The 15969-nt window shown below is 32.6% G+C and overlaps 1 protein-coding gene across 1 annotated transcript in view; it reads right to left on the bottom strand.

Annotated features, from left to right (window-relative positions):
• The window catches only part of LOC117095166 (disintegrin and metalloproteinase domain-containing protein 5), a 132889-nt gene that overhangs the window by 9493 nt on the left and 107427 nt on the right, over window positions 1–15969 (bottom strand). The window contains exons 15-18 of the mRNA XM_033231875.1: window positions 12517–12607; window positions 11663–11894; window positions 807–893; window positions 89–200 (exon numbers count right to left, since the gene is read on the bottom strand). Coding sequence (XP_033087766.1) covers window positions 89–200; window positions 807–893; window positions 11663–11894; window positions 12517–12607 — 522 coding nt within the window. The remainder of the gene's footprint in view (window positions 1–88; window positions 201–806; window positions 894–11662; window positions 11895–12516; window positions 12608–15969) is intronic.

Below are 15969 nucleotides of genomic sequence, written 5' to 3'. Positions count from 1 at the left end.
ACATTAGTTGCTTTGTAATCTGGCTTGAAGCCTATAATTTACTGTCTTACATACTACACATAATTAATACAATTTTAAGAACACTAACCAGCTGGTACTAAGTGTCCATCATCAATACTTCCAAATGCTTCTTTCTTTGGTTGGCAGTAAGGAGGATTATACCCCTTTTCACAATGGCAATGGTTAAAATTGTTGCAAACCTTAAATAATAAAAAAAAGAATAATTTCAATGAAGACTAATGAATAATCTATACTTACTCCACAGAGTATCTCATTCTAGAGAATTTATCTAAATAGATAAATTTATTGAATTTTCCCTTGCTGATGTTCATACTGTGCAAAGTACATCTAGCTTTTGCTGTCAAATCAAATTTTTTCTAAAAAATTCTTTTAACTCCCCCCATAGCCAGGCCCAAATACCTCAAATTACCAGTAACTTGTCACTAATTATAATCTACTTGCTAGCTGACAGCCTAGACACTAAATTAACTTGCATCATTAGCAAGAAAATTCTAATGATCTTTATTTACCAGTTTCTATCTTCTATTGCTTATAGCACATCCACCTCACATATCCATCAAACATTTTAAACATCCAGAATCATCTTAAATGTTTTCTCTTTGTCTTCTCTAATAAGTAGTTTGATAAGTTTCTTAAGAAGACAAAATTGAGGTTATAAATTATAGACTGTTAAATGACACCAAATGACATAAAAATGGCAAGCAAAAAAAGTCATGTTTTTTAAATCGTCAAATTGTTTGATTGTTAAAAGCAAGCTGCTTAAAATAAACATTGCAGTTACTTACTCCATGACCATTGCAATGATTAGAAGCCTCGCACATTTCAAAATTCATCAGGAATCTAACATGCTTACAACGCATTTTGAAACAATACTAAAAACAAAGCAAAAAAAGTACAAAATAAAATCAGTCAAAAAATCAGATTTTGTGCATGGCTAACACGTTTAAAATTTCAAGAAAATACTAGAATTCATATTATCAAAAGTTTGCATTAAAAAGCTGTGAGTGTCCAGTGGAAAAAAAAAAAAATTGTGACTACATTGAAGTAAACATGAAATAAACTATGTACTTTCAGATTGTAAAGATGTAATCATATGTAAGAAGCCAGAGGTGTTATTTTCTTTCCATTTAGTATCGGAAGTCAACTTAGATAAATTACTGGAAAAAACAACTTGATTAGTCCTTTGAGTTCAAGAATTATCTGCAGAACGTTTTAAAATATACCCATGTGTGAGCTCCCCTTGAGAGCACTACATCAAAAACTCTGGGGAGAGGATCCAGTTGTTTCTCAAGAGCAGCCAGGCTAGAGAACTATTGAGTAGAGAAGTGAGATCTCAAAATCAGGAGTATCAGCAGCAAAGGAAGATAGTTTACTATTCCATATGACAAAATACAAAGAAAGAGGGAAGAAAGGACAACAGGTAATGATATGAGGTAATGGGACAATGGGAAACTCCCCTTGGTGAGATGGATAAAAGGCCTTCTAAGAAAGAAAAGTGTCATGGGTGAATTTAAATTTTTCTAACGTATGACATACATTTATGTGATCTTTAATTATCAAAAAACTGTCACTAAATTCACCATGTTGTAAAAGAGTTTTATATTTGGAGTGAGTTTTGTCTTTGGGTCATAATAATGACTATATGCAGAAACAGGAGAGTCAGGACTCTGTAATGGAGGTTTGAGCTAATACCATTTAGATTTCGAGGGTAAAGGAGGCTTCAGATCATATTTGTATTCCATATATTTTGAAATGAGCAAGAAATAACAGGGACTTTGTTTTTTTTATATGCTATTTATTATCAAAATGTTACTAAATAGAAATAAATTTGTATTTAGCAAGTCTACTCAGAAGCTTTCTCTCAAAAACAGCATGTTAATTTAACTTCACATAGTATCTTCTTGACTTAAATCAATTAGGCTATTAAAATCATATTAAATATATTGTTAATTTATAGAATATTACATGTTTCCAACAATATTGCATAATTACATTGTGCAACATTAATTAATTGTTAATGTTGTTTTCATATTTTGGTATGTTATATAAATAATAACAATAATGTGCATTATATTATAGTAGAACATAATATTGTAATAATAGTTTAATTAAAGTATTCATCTACCAATCAGGAAAAAATCAGAGTCCATTATAAAAAGTAAAAACCAACACACATTTGGCTTTTCTATTGAAACAATAAATACAATTCAAAAAATGTTATCGCAAAAACCATGCCAATGAAGAAAAATTCTTGCTCACATAATATCTTACTCAACCAAAACTATTATTCATTTGAGATCTTCAACTCTTGTCTAGAGATTTACTCACTAATAATGCATGCAAAATTACTAGATTATATATGTCAGAACATCAAAAAATTTATGTATAAAAATTGCTAAAATATTATATTGCTCTTAAAAGAGGTGTGAAGATCATTAATAACATATACTGCTGAACTTGTAAATAAATAGGGAAAATGGAGAATTACCTAACTTTTCAATATTCTATTTAAACATTCTTTAAGAGGCCCACCTAAGGTCCACCTAAAGACTATGTAATCATTTGAGTGAAAATTCATACCATGTAAAGACATTACCAGGTGAATGGGTAGAACAAAAAGGAGAGATGGAAACATAACAAATATATTAGCACAGGAGGCTTGTTTGAATGTGCAGGTCTGAGACCCCTTTCTCTATCCAGAGACATAAGGAAAACTGTGGGAGTGAGAAACTTGGGACCTGATGAAGAACTCCACCGTACCTCTCCCCTACAGAGAGACATGCAGTTGGCTGGCCTGAGGAATCTCCTATCCTTCCAGGAGACACCAGCAAAGACCATGGAGAGCCCCAGTGGCAATAGGTAAACCAAGCCAACCAAACAACATTGTAAAGGATCTGACTGCCTTTGGAACAGCCCACAAAAGAAGGCCAAGACCTAAACGAGATTGCTTGCTGCTAAAACAGTGCTTTATATTGGACACAGAGTCTCCTAACATAATAAATACAATTTCTGGATGCAACTAAGTCTTTCCAAAAGCTGAGAAAATCACAACTTGAATGATAAAAGACAACCAACTGATATCAGAACCAAGATGATTCAGATGATAGGATTATACGACAAGGACTGTAAAGCAGCTATTCTAAAAATAAATAAATAATCAATTACAAATCTTCTTGAAACAAATTTAAAAATACAAAAATCTTAGCAAAGGAAAAGGTGATATAAAAATAAACCAAATGGGAATTATAGAAAGAAAAAATAGAATAACCTAAATTAAAAAAAAAAAAAAAAAAGCCAAGTGACTGAGCTCAAATCAGTAAACTTGAAATAGCAAAGAAACGTTTATCAGAAATCTTGGAACACCACAAAGGAAGTAAAAAACAAGGAAAGGAAGATGAGTAAATAAAATGGACTATCCATTTCTTTATAGGTTTTTAAAATTACAGTTAATGATTGAAACAAAAATTATAACACCACCAATGACACTTAAATGTAAGGAAGGTAAATACAACTAAAATGAGAGTGAGGTTGTTTTCTCATTTCACTCAAAGTGGCCTCTTTAGGCCACATATATATATCGTAAGACCTTGAGCAGCCACTATGAAAACTACTCAAAGAGATGGCTGACTTAGAAACATTATAACTGGATCAAGATAGCATCCTAAAACAATGTTTAAATCACCCATTGAAAGGCAAGAAAAGAGAAAAGTAAGAATGGGAACCAGAGGAAACAAATAATGAAATAACATACTTAGGCAAAAACATTATACCAACCAAAAGACCAGGCCACACTGTATTAAAGGCATGACTCAACTATGTGATGCTTTTAAAAACTCACCCCGAATTCAATGGCAGAGATAGATTTAAATAAAAAGGACAGAAAAAATATCTCATTCAAACTTTTATCCATAAAAGCAGGAGTAGCTATATTTATACCTGATAGAGTAGACTTCAGAGCAAAGAAAATTACTAAAGACAAATGAAGACACTATGTCATGATATGATAATCATTCCAACAATTACACACAATTATCCTAAATATCTACACCTCAAACCACAAAGCCTCCAAACATGAGGCAAAAAGTAATAGCACTGAAAGGAAAATAGACAAATCCACAATTGAAGTTGGATATTTTGACACCTTTGTCTCAGTAATTTACAGAAATTATACAGAAAGTCAGCAGATATACGGGAATCTGAACAAAATAGGATTTAATTGATGCATATACAGGTCACTACAACCAGCAGCAACAGAATATACATTTCTACAAGTGCCTATGGAATATGCAGCAAGATATATCATATTCCTTATCATAAAGAAAACCTAAACAAGTTTTTAAAAATTAAAATTATGAGAACATGTTCTGTGATAATAATAAAGCCAAACCTGTAATCAGTAAAAGAAATACAATAGGAAAATCTCTAAATATGTTGAAATAAAACAATACATTTATCAATAATTCGTGTATCAAATAACCCTCAAAGAACTAAAAAAAAAAACATAGAACCAAAAGAAAACAGAAATATACATTAAAATATGTAGGATGCAGCTAAAACAGTTCTGTGAGGGAGATTTATAAGAGCAAATGCTATAAATGAGAAAAAGCCTCAAAGCAATCATTGAAGTTACCACTTCAAGAAACTGGAGGAAAGGAAGAAGAAATTAAACTCAAAGCAAAAGAAAGTAAATTATAATAAAAGCAGAAATCAATGAAGTTGATTGCAAGTTCCATATGAAATTAAAAGCTGGAAAATAAAGAAAACCAATATATCAGAGTGGAATCTTTAAAATTTTTTTATGAAATTAATAAATTGTTAGCAAGACTGAGAAAAACCAATGAAACAAAAAGCAAATTCTTTGAAAATTTTTTATGAAATTAATAACTTTAGCAAGACTGACAAGTTTAAAAAAGGAGACACAAATCACCAATATCAGAAATGAGATAAAGGATATCATTGCAGATCCTGCAGCCATTACACAGAATTATAAAGAAATACTATGAACAGCTTTACCTTTATAAATTCAGAAACTTTGAGGAAATCGACCAATTTCTAGGAAACCATGAACAACCAAAAATCACCAAGAAACAGCTTATAATCTGAAGACCATTACAACAATTGAAGAAATTGAATTCATAGTTTAAAAACTCCTAAGAAATGAAATTTCCAGGCCCAAATGATTTCACTAGAGAATTCTATCAACATTTAAAGAAAAAATTAACATACATTTTACACAATCTCTTTCCAAAAACAGAAAAATAAAAAACAGTTTTCAATTAATTTTATAATGCCATATAAAATGACCAAAATCAGATAAACACATTGCAACAACAACAACAAAAAAAACTACAGACCAATACCCCTCATGAATTTGGATACAAAGATTATTCAACAAAATACTAGCAAACTAAGTGCAACAATGTATAAAAAGTTTATACACAATGACCAAGTGATATTAACACCAAGTAAGTAATGCTGGTTCTACATTTAAAAATTGATTAATGTAATCCAACATTCAATGAATTAAAGAAGAAAAATCATGTGACCACATCAATCGACACACAAAAAGCATTTGACAAAATTCAAGACACAAGTATAATAAAAACCTTCAATAAGTTAGCAGTAGAAGATGGTTGACTCAAGGGGCATCTGCAAAAAAAAAAAAAAAACCTACATCTAACATCATATTTAATGATGAAAGACTTAATACATTCCTCTTAGATTAGGAAAAAGTCCAGGACATCCTCTCTCAACACTCTTATTCAACATCATACTGTAAGTTCTAGCCATTGCAGTAAAGCAAGAAAAAGAAATAAAACATATACAGATTGAAAAGGAAAAAATAAAATGGTCTCTATTTCCAAATTATTTTCTACATTAAAAAATCCCAAGAAGTCCACAATCAAACTCCTACAACTCAGTTAACACAGGACAGTTGCAGGATAAAAGATCCACACCCAAAATTCAATAAGAAATGGAGAAAGGACTCTCTATCTAATAAATGGTTCTGGGATAGCTGGTTAGCGAAATGCAGAAGAATGAATCTGGACCCCTACCTTTAACAATATACAAAAATTAACTGATGATGGATTCAAAACTTAAACCTAAAACATGGAACTATAACAATTCCTGAAGAAAGTCTAGGAAACAACTCTTCTATCCAAAAAAATTAGGATTAAAACCCCAAATAGAATTTAGGACTAAAATTCCAAAAGAAAATGTAACAACAACAACAACAAAAATAGATAGGATATAATTAAACTTAAAAAAGTGTCTACATAGCAAAAAAATAACAACAGAGTAAACAGACAACCTACAGAATGGGAGAAAATATTTGCAAACTATGCATCCAACAAAGAACTGATATCCAGAATCCACCAGGAACGCAACAACTCAGCTGAAAAACAAATAATCCCAGTAACAAGTGGGCAAAGGACATGAACAGACATCTCTCAAAATAAGATATACGAGTGGCTAGCAAACATATGATAAAATGCTGAGCATCACCAAAGATCAGAGAAATGTAATTTAAAGTTATGATGCTGCCCCATCTCACATCAGTCCAAATGGTTTTTTTCTTTTTCTTTTTTTTTTCTTTTTGAGATGGAGTCTCGTTCTGTCACCCAGGCTGGAGCTCAGTGGCACAATCTCTGCTCACTGCAAGCTCCACCTCCAGGGTTCACGCCATTCCTCTGCCTCAGCCTCCCGAGTAGCTGGGACTACAGGCACCCGCCACTACACGCGGCCAATTTTTTTGTATTTTTAGTAGAGACGGGGTTTCACCGTGTTAGCCAGGATGGTCTCAGTCTCCTGACCTCAAGATCCACCTTCCTCAGCCTCCCAAAATGCTGGGACTACAGGTGTGCGCCACCCCACCAGGCCTCAGAATGGTTATTCTTAAAAAGTCTAAAAACAATAGATGTTGGTAAGGATGTGGATAAAATGTAACACATATATAATTATATATATGTGAAGAAAAGGTAACACATATACATAATTCATGTGGAGAAAAGGTAACACATATATATAATTCATGTGTAAAGGTAACAGATATATAATTCATTTATTATATAATATATAATTAATTATATACTATATAATACATAATAAATGAATTATCTAAATTTATAAATATCTTTATATATCTAGATATATATCTTTATCTTTTATATATAAATATCTTTTATAAAAATCTTTATATATCTAGATATATCATTCATTTATTATATATAAGAATCATTATAAATAATAAATTATATTAATTATATTCTATATCTAATAAATGCATTTATCATATATTATAATTAAATGAATTTGTTACATATTATTTATGTATTTATATTATATACATTACTGTGTAGTAATTCATGTATTATATACCTATATATCTAGGTATATAATTTATTTATTATATATGATTATATACGAATTTATTCTGAATTTATTATATATGAATTATATAATTTATTTATTATACATTAATATAATATATTTTATATTATATGTAAAATATATTCTATAATATATTATATATATTTTTATATAATATTATAAAATATATTATATATTTTATATTATACTAATATATGTTAATTTATTATATATTTTTATATATAATAATGAATTATATATCTAGCTATATAAAGATATATAATACATTAATTACTATGTAGCAATAAAAATAATTAAATCATGTCCCATGCAGTACAGCAACATGGATAAAGGTAGACACCATTATCATATATATGAACTAACTCAGAAACTGAAAATCAAATACCATGTGTTCTCACCTATAAGTGGAAGCTAAAAAATGGGTACACATGGACATAAAGATGGAAATAATAGGCACCAGGAGCCCCAAAAGTGGGGAAGAATCAGGGGGTTAGGGTTGAAAAATAACTGACTGGAGACAATGTTCATTATTCAGGTGACAGGCACACTAGATGTCAAAACTTCACCAATACCTGCACATGTACCTCCCTGAATCTATAAAAATTTAAAAATAAATTATTTAATCTATCAAAAATTTAGAATAATAATTTCTAATAAAAAAAGTAAATTAAAAATCTGGAAAAATAATCTAAGTAAAACTGTAAACTTCACAAAGCCATAGAAATTAAACAAAACAATCTTAAGGAACCAGTGGATCAAAGAAAGAATCACTAAGGAAATTAGAAAATACAAACAAATAGAAATATAAACTCAATATTCCAAAACTTATGGAATGAAGTGAAAGAAATTCTAGGGGGAATACTTATTAGCATAAATGCTACATAAAAAAGAAGAGAAATTTAAAATCAACAACCTAACTTTACAACTTAAGGAAATAGAGAAAACAAAACAAACTAAACTAAATTCTAGCAGAAGGAAGAAAATAAAGAGTAAAGCAGAGATAAAATACAGAGTAAAACAATAAAGTTAATGAAACCAAAAATTTGTTCTTTGAAAAGATGAACAAAATTGACAAAACTTTATCTAGACGTACAAATAAAGACAGAAAACTCAAATTACTAAAGTCAGGAATAAAAGTGAGAACATTACTACCAATTCTACAGAAATAGAAAGGATTATAAGAATACCAAAACCGGCCGGGCGCGGTGGCTCAAGCCTGTAATCCCAGCACTTTGGGAGGCCGAGACGGGTGGATCACGAGGTCAAGAGATCAAGACCATCCTGGCTAACATGGTGAAACCTCGTCTCTACTAAAAAAATACAAAAAACTAGCCGGGCGAGGTGGCGGGCGCCTGTAGTCCCAGCTACTCGGGAGGCTGAGGCAGGAAAATGGCGTAAACCCGGGAGGCGGAGCTTGCAGTGAGCTGAGATCCTGCCACTGCACTCCAGCCTGGGCGAAAGAGCGAGACTCCATCTCAAAAAAAAAAAAAAAAGAATACCAAGACCAATTGTTTACCAGTGAACTGGATTAGCTTGATAAAACTGACAAATTAATAGAAACACAAAACCTATCAACACTATGAAGAACTTAAAAACCTGAACAGACTCCTAACTCATAAGGAGATTTAATTAATAATTCAAATAATTAATTAATTAATAATCATAAACCTTCCTATGAAGAAAATTTCTGGACATAATGGCTTCAAATATGTAAAGAAGAATTAACACCAGTTCTTCTCAAATTTTTCCAAAAACATGAAGAAGAGGAAACATCTTCTAACTCATTTTATAAGGTCACCATTACCCTGATATCAAAGCCAGAAAAATACACTGTAAAGAAAAAATACAGACCAATAACCATTACGAACAAAGATGTAGAATCCTCAGTAAAATGCTGACAAACTGCGCTATATTAAGAGTACACACTATGATCAACTGAGATTTCTGGAATGCAAGGATGGTTCAGTGTATGATAACTGACCAATGTAATAACCACATTAATAGAATGAAGAAGGAAAACAAAATGATCATCTTAATTGATAAAGAAAAGGTTTTAACAAAATTCAATACCTTTCATAACACAAGCACCCAAAGTACACTCGGTCATGAGGTAGAAGAAAACTACCTCAATACGATAAAAATCCATATATAAAAACCCCACATACCATTATACTTAATGATACGACTTTAAAGCTTCTCCTCTAAGATCAGGAACAGGGCAAGGATACTTCCTTTCACTACTTCTCTTCAACATTGTACTGGAAGTTTAGTCAGAGATATTAGGCAAGAAAAAGAAATAAAAGGCATCCAAATTGGAAAGGAACCATTAAAACTTTTCTATTTCCAGAGGACATAATTTTACAGGTAGAAAACTCTAAGGATTATACCAAACTGTTAGAATTAACAATGTATTCAGCAAAGTGGCAAAATACAAAATTAACATACAAAAACTGGCTTCATTTCTATACAGTAACAATGAACACTCTGAAAGGAATATTTTGAATACATTTCCATTTATGATAGCATCAAAAAGTACTTAGAGCAAAGTACTTAAAGAATTAATTTAACAAGGCAGTTTAAGATGTCCATACTATTCAAAGTGATCTACAGATTCAATTACTATAAAAATCCCAATGATTTTTTTGCAGAAATGGAAAAATTTATACTAAAATTCATAGAGAATCTCAAGGAACCCCAAAAACAATCTTGAAAAAGAAGAACAAAGCTAAAAGAGTCACATTTCCCAATTTCAAAACTTACTAGGAAGCTACAGGAATGAAAACATTGTGGTACTGGCATAAAGACTAATATATTACCAATGGAATAGAATAAATAGCCCATAAACAAATGCTTGCATATATGGTCAAAAGATACTACTGAATTTTTACAAGGGTGCTGAGACCATTCAATAGAGAGAGGGCAATCTTTGCAACAAATTGTGCTGGAGAAACTAGATGTCCACACACAAAAGAATAAAACTGAACCTTTACCTAACACCACATACAAAAATGAACTTGAAATGGATCCTATAGGTAAACATAAGACCTTAAAACTATAATACTCTTAGAATAAAATATAGGGCAAAAGCCAGTGATTTATTGGCTATGACACCAAAAGTACATGCAACAAAAGAAAAAATAGACTAATTGGACTTTATAATTGTTCTTAAATTGTGCATTAAAAGATACTATCAACAGAGTAAACAGGCAACTCAAAGAATGTAAGAAAATATTTTAAAATCATATCATAAGAGAGTAATATCCAAAATATATAGAGAATTCCTAAAACTAAACAACAAAGAAAGATGATTTAAAAATGGGAATAGCATTTAAATAGACATTTCCCTAAAGAAGATAGACAAATGGTCAAAAAGCACATGAAAAGCTGCTCAAAATCACAAACCATTAGGGAAATGCAAATCAAAATTACAGTGAGATACCACTTGATAGGATGGCTATGATCGAAAAAAGAAAAAAAATAGAAAGTAAGTGTTGGTGAGAATGTGGAGAAACTAAAACCATTATGCATGGCTAGTAGAAATGTAAAATGGTATAGCCACTGTGGAAGACGGTACAGCAGTTCCTCAAAAATTTAAAAATAGAATTACCATGTGATCCAGCAATTCTACTTCCAGGTATATACCCTCAGAAATGGAAAGTACAGTTTTGAAGATATATTTATACTGCCATGATTATAGTGGCATTGTTTATAATAGCTAAAACATGGAATGATCACATATGTTCATCAACAGATGTATAGATAAAATGCAGAATGTACATACAACAGAATAGTAGTCAGCTTTAAAAATGAAGGAAATTCTGACATACTACAGTATGGCTGAAACTTAAGGGTCTTATGCTAAGTGAAATAAGCCAGTCACATAAAGAAAAATACTATATTATTCTTATGTCAGATACCTATAGTAGTCAAATTTATAGAGTCAGAAAGTAGAATGGTGGTTTTTCAGGGGATCAGGGGAGGTAGGAATGAGGCGTTATTGTTTAATGAAATGAGTTTCAGTTTTACAAAATGAAAAGATTTATGAAGATAGAGGGTGGTGATGATTTTACAGCATTATGAATGTATATAATACCACTGAATTGTATACTTTAAAAGGTTAAAATGGCAATTTTTATATTACGTGCATTTTACCACAAGAAAAAATGGAAGAAAATGCATTGGTTAGTATATTGTCAAAATGAGTATAAAAATAATTTTAAAACACTTTAATTTTTATATTTCTAATTACCATATCAGGACCACACACGGAACCATCTTGTACAAATGTTTCATCTCTGTCATCAACTGAATAATATGATGTGCTTGAAACAGATGCCTGTACTGGAGGTGGCTTCCTCCTGGGTAGATATGTAGACACACATGTTTGGTCTCGTACATGTGCATAAATCACAGATAAATTTGGACGTGATATTAAGTCTCTGTGTTCCCACGTACAGACTAATTTTCCACATAGAATATGTCTAGAAGCACAAGGAAGAAAAAAATTACCTTATTGTTTATTGAGATAACATAGGATGCTGACATAGTGAAATTTTTAAAAAGTGATTTACTAATTTAAATCCAAATTTCAACAATTTTCTCTCAGTACTTTTTTGTTGCACAATGACTTATGTTATGATTCTTTTTTGTTTCATAAGGCAAACTGGCAAGTGAAAAACTGATGGTTTTTACACTATGACAGCTGTGATCTGTTCCACAATAACTGCTGAATTTGAGAAAATGATCTCTGGTCTCCAGTTTTTTCAATAGTAAATGAGATAAGTAATTATTATGCACATTTGATGTATGTAAGTTGTATATTTATAACTTATATTATAAATATATAATATATACAAGCTGCATAACAATGTCTAACTCATCACAACAATAAACAGAGGCCATTTTTACGGTCATTGTTGTTTTAACATTATAGGCACCGAACACATGTTCTTGTAGGCAGTGGATAATATTGTCCAGCTCAGATTATGTAATGAAGAAAACCTGACCCCAACATTCGATTTGACTGCATAGAATATATTTCCTAGGATTTTAGCAATCTCTAACCTACATTCCAAACAGATTTATAATTTTCTAAATACATACTGAAACAAACAATATTCAGTGCCACAGTTTCCAAACTTGTCTCCTCTGGTATTAATTTCATCATAACAGAAAATTGGAGCACCTCTTGAACCTATGAACAACAACAAAAACTTAAGTAAATTACAATACAGAATTTAAATTACGTTAAAGAAATGATAGACTCAGTCTGGAAATTATAATGTGATCCATAAGAAAGTTTATCATTACCCAGGACTAAAAGTTTCTGGGGGCAGAGCTAGGATTAAAAAACAAACTCCTTTTTATAAGCCTAGAAGACTTTCTTCTGCAGCAAACAGAAAACAAACAACATTATTCGAATGGTTCTGTATTGTTAGACAAATAAGCAACTGTCACCCTATTTCCTATAAATTATTTACTTCCTGCCTTACTTCTCTACCCCATGTGAAAATGCTGTTTACTCTTATTCCAAATGAAACAGTAAAAAATAGTATCTGTAGTGCAATAATGACGACAAACACAATGAACACTTCATTTAACTCTCCTTGCTCCACACTAGAGTCAGCATCCATTGTTAGATTATTAGATCCTAATAATCACTAAATTAAAATTGAATTTTAAAATTAGAAAGAATATCAATGTTCATCTACTTCAGTCCTTTATATATTTAGTTATGTCTAATTTTAAAATTATGAAAAATTCAAACATCTATAATAACTGTCCTATTACTTTCACTTAGTAGTTTAGAGGTAGCTTCCATTGATCATGTTAGTCATATGTAATCAAAATAGAGATCATTTGTTGTTACCACTATTTAATTGACAAGAGAGCTCTCTTGAATAATTTCACAGACTTTCATACTTAGAGAACATGATCTGCAAATGTCACTCTGTTAAGGAGCACAATCCAGACATGTACAAGGTGCTACAGAACAGGCCAGGACAGATTTGTGAGTGGAATCCACCAACATCAGCAATTCTTTTTCGAAAAAGCCTACTCTTGAACTCACCCAATAAGTAATCGGGTTTGTGTGCTTTGCTCCAGACAAAATACTTCTTTGATTAAATCTAATTTAAACTTCCCAGTTCCTCTAAATTATATAGAGAGCCACAATTCAGATGGCTCAAAATTTAAGGTATAAACCTAAGAATACAAAATAAATAACATCTGAATGCAATAGTATAAAAAAATCAAAATTAGTGCAAGAAAAATCTACAATGAACAAAACACTAAACCTCTAGACGGGGACAGGGACGGGTCATTATTCCATAACCCTGCTTTACTGAGCAACAAGTACAGCCTTTGCAATTAGCCAGTGGTTCCCTGGCGAGGCTCAGGAAGCTTTCTCTGCAACCTCCTGAAGTCCACGGACCCAACCCAGAGTGGCCCTGGCAGCCCACCTTGCCCAGGAGAAAAAGCAGCAAAACATGGGATATTCCCATGTACCCCTTAACAACCCAGCATCTCTCTGGTGTCTCTTTTCAGTTCCATTTTTGAGGGTCAGGATGGCAGGAATTTCTGCGTTGTTTTTTTTTTTTTTTTTTTTTTTTGACTCTCAAGGCCCTGTTGCTCTGGGTGACCCACTGCTGGCCAGGAATTTCTTTTCCCCCTAGGATGATGATACCTGTGCAGGGCAGTCCTACCACCTAATTCTCCAAAGCCCTGGGAGATTCAGGCATTTTCTTCAGCAGCTTTCCTATTCCTGCCTCCATCTCATGGGCTTTGAACTGAGGTCTCCACAACACCTAAAAGCACAGTTTAAGAAAGGCAGTGACTGGAGTTTAGTTTGGGAGATTTTAGGACAAACCCTTGTGACATCTGAAGTCGCTGTGCCTCCTGGAACCTCAAGGTGCACAGTCAATAGTGGGAGAGACTATGTTAAGGGCTGATCACATTAGGGACTGTAGTAACCTGCTGTGGAAATGTTCTTGGAGGAGATTCTATAAAAAAGAATGTGTGGCTGGTTTTTTTGTTATGTTGTGTTGTGGGGTTTTTTGCCTGGTATGGCCCGAGTAAAAGTCAACGACTCGTGTGGAGGTTTATTTCTGTTTTTCTTTTCTTCTTTTTCTTTCTTTTCTTATGCAGCTGCATGCAAAAAACTTTGGACAAAATGCCTCTATTTTGTGGATGCTTATGCAATTGTTCACCTTAGTTGTTAATTCCTTGTGTTGTAGAACTACAGTGCTTTCCCACCCCGTCTGAATCCCAGAGCAGGCCTATGATGAAGGCTCACAGGTATCTGTGTTTCTGCTTACCTGGTTAGGAAAACCAATGTCTTGCACTTGGTTACACTGACTACTACTACAAGCTGCTACTTCTAAATTTGGTCCCTTTGGGACATCAGAATTGAGAAGTAGAGGAAATACAAATAAAAGAATGCATCATTTTAGTCTTCTGCAGTTAAATATCTGGGGCAGGGAGAAGACAAAGGTGAGACAAGATAGATCCATAAAACTATATTCCACATACAAATATTTCCAGACCACACCTATTACCAAAATGTCTAATTGAACAAGAAGCATCAAAATATAATAAAACAGGCCCTAGCTGGGGGCAGAGGGTCTCATAAATATATTTTCTAGTATAAAATAGAAAGAAGTTGCAACCAGTGTGGACCTATGCTTGGATTGCCCAGGCTGAAGTGATAAGACTGAGTAGCACATTAGTAAGCAAATAAAATAAAATTATGCAATTTTCACAATTAGCATTTACTCAGGAGAGCTGAAATTAATTGAATCTCATACAATCTTTCATGCCGTCAATCAATTTTTGAAGTTTAATATCATCAGTGGCTCTTGGGCCCAGTCACCTATAGCTTTTAATCATGCCAGAGTGGGGTGAAATGTTATATAAGTTCTAGGCAGTTTTTTAATAGCCAGTCCAGCCAGGAGGGTGCAATGGCACAAATGAGGAGATCACTGAACAGAACCCAAAGTCAGTGTTCAGGTCTGTCTCTCCACTAGGCAGTGTGATAGAGGGAAACTTATGTGACCTCTCTGGGCCTCATTTCCTTAGTAAAGTGAAGTGAAGTTGTCAGACTCTGATGTCCCTCTCATTAAAAGTATTTTATTATTATACTGACGTTTTACATTAATTAAATATGCTTTCAAAGTTACTTCATGTCAAAGTTATAAGGAAAGATGTAGGCCTTCTGTTAGGCGTGCAGCCTTGTAGATAAACTAGAGCAAGAACTCTAAATCGTTTCAGCTTTTTGTTTTTCAAATTAGAGTGAATTATGATTGCCTAGAGGTCTTCTATTGAAAATACCTTCAAGACTCTTGTTGATTTTGTTTATTAGAACTTTCATACTCTACAACAGTACTGCATATTCCCTGAGCCTTATGTGGTCAAGCCCCAACGCTAGTGGGAATCCAAAATGCTGAACTAGCCCAGGCGTGGTGGCTCACGCCTGTAATCCCAGCACTTTGGGAGGCCGAGGCGGGTGGATCACCTGAGGTCGGGAGTTTGAGACCAGCCTGACCAACATGGCAAAAC

The sequence above is a fragment of the Trachypithecus francoisi genome, unplaced genomic scaffold (assembly GCF_009764315.1).
Source record: "Trachypithecus francoisi isolate TF-2019V2 unplaced genomic scaffold, Tfra_2.0 Contig01440, whole genome shotgun sequence".
Classification (NCBI taxonomy): domain Eukaryota; kingdom Metazoa; phylum Chordata; class Mammalia; order Primates; family Cercopithecidae; genus Trachypithecus; species Trachypithecus francoisi.
This window is presented reverse-complemented; position numbering and strand designations above follow the sequence as displayed.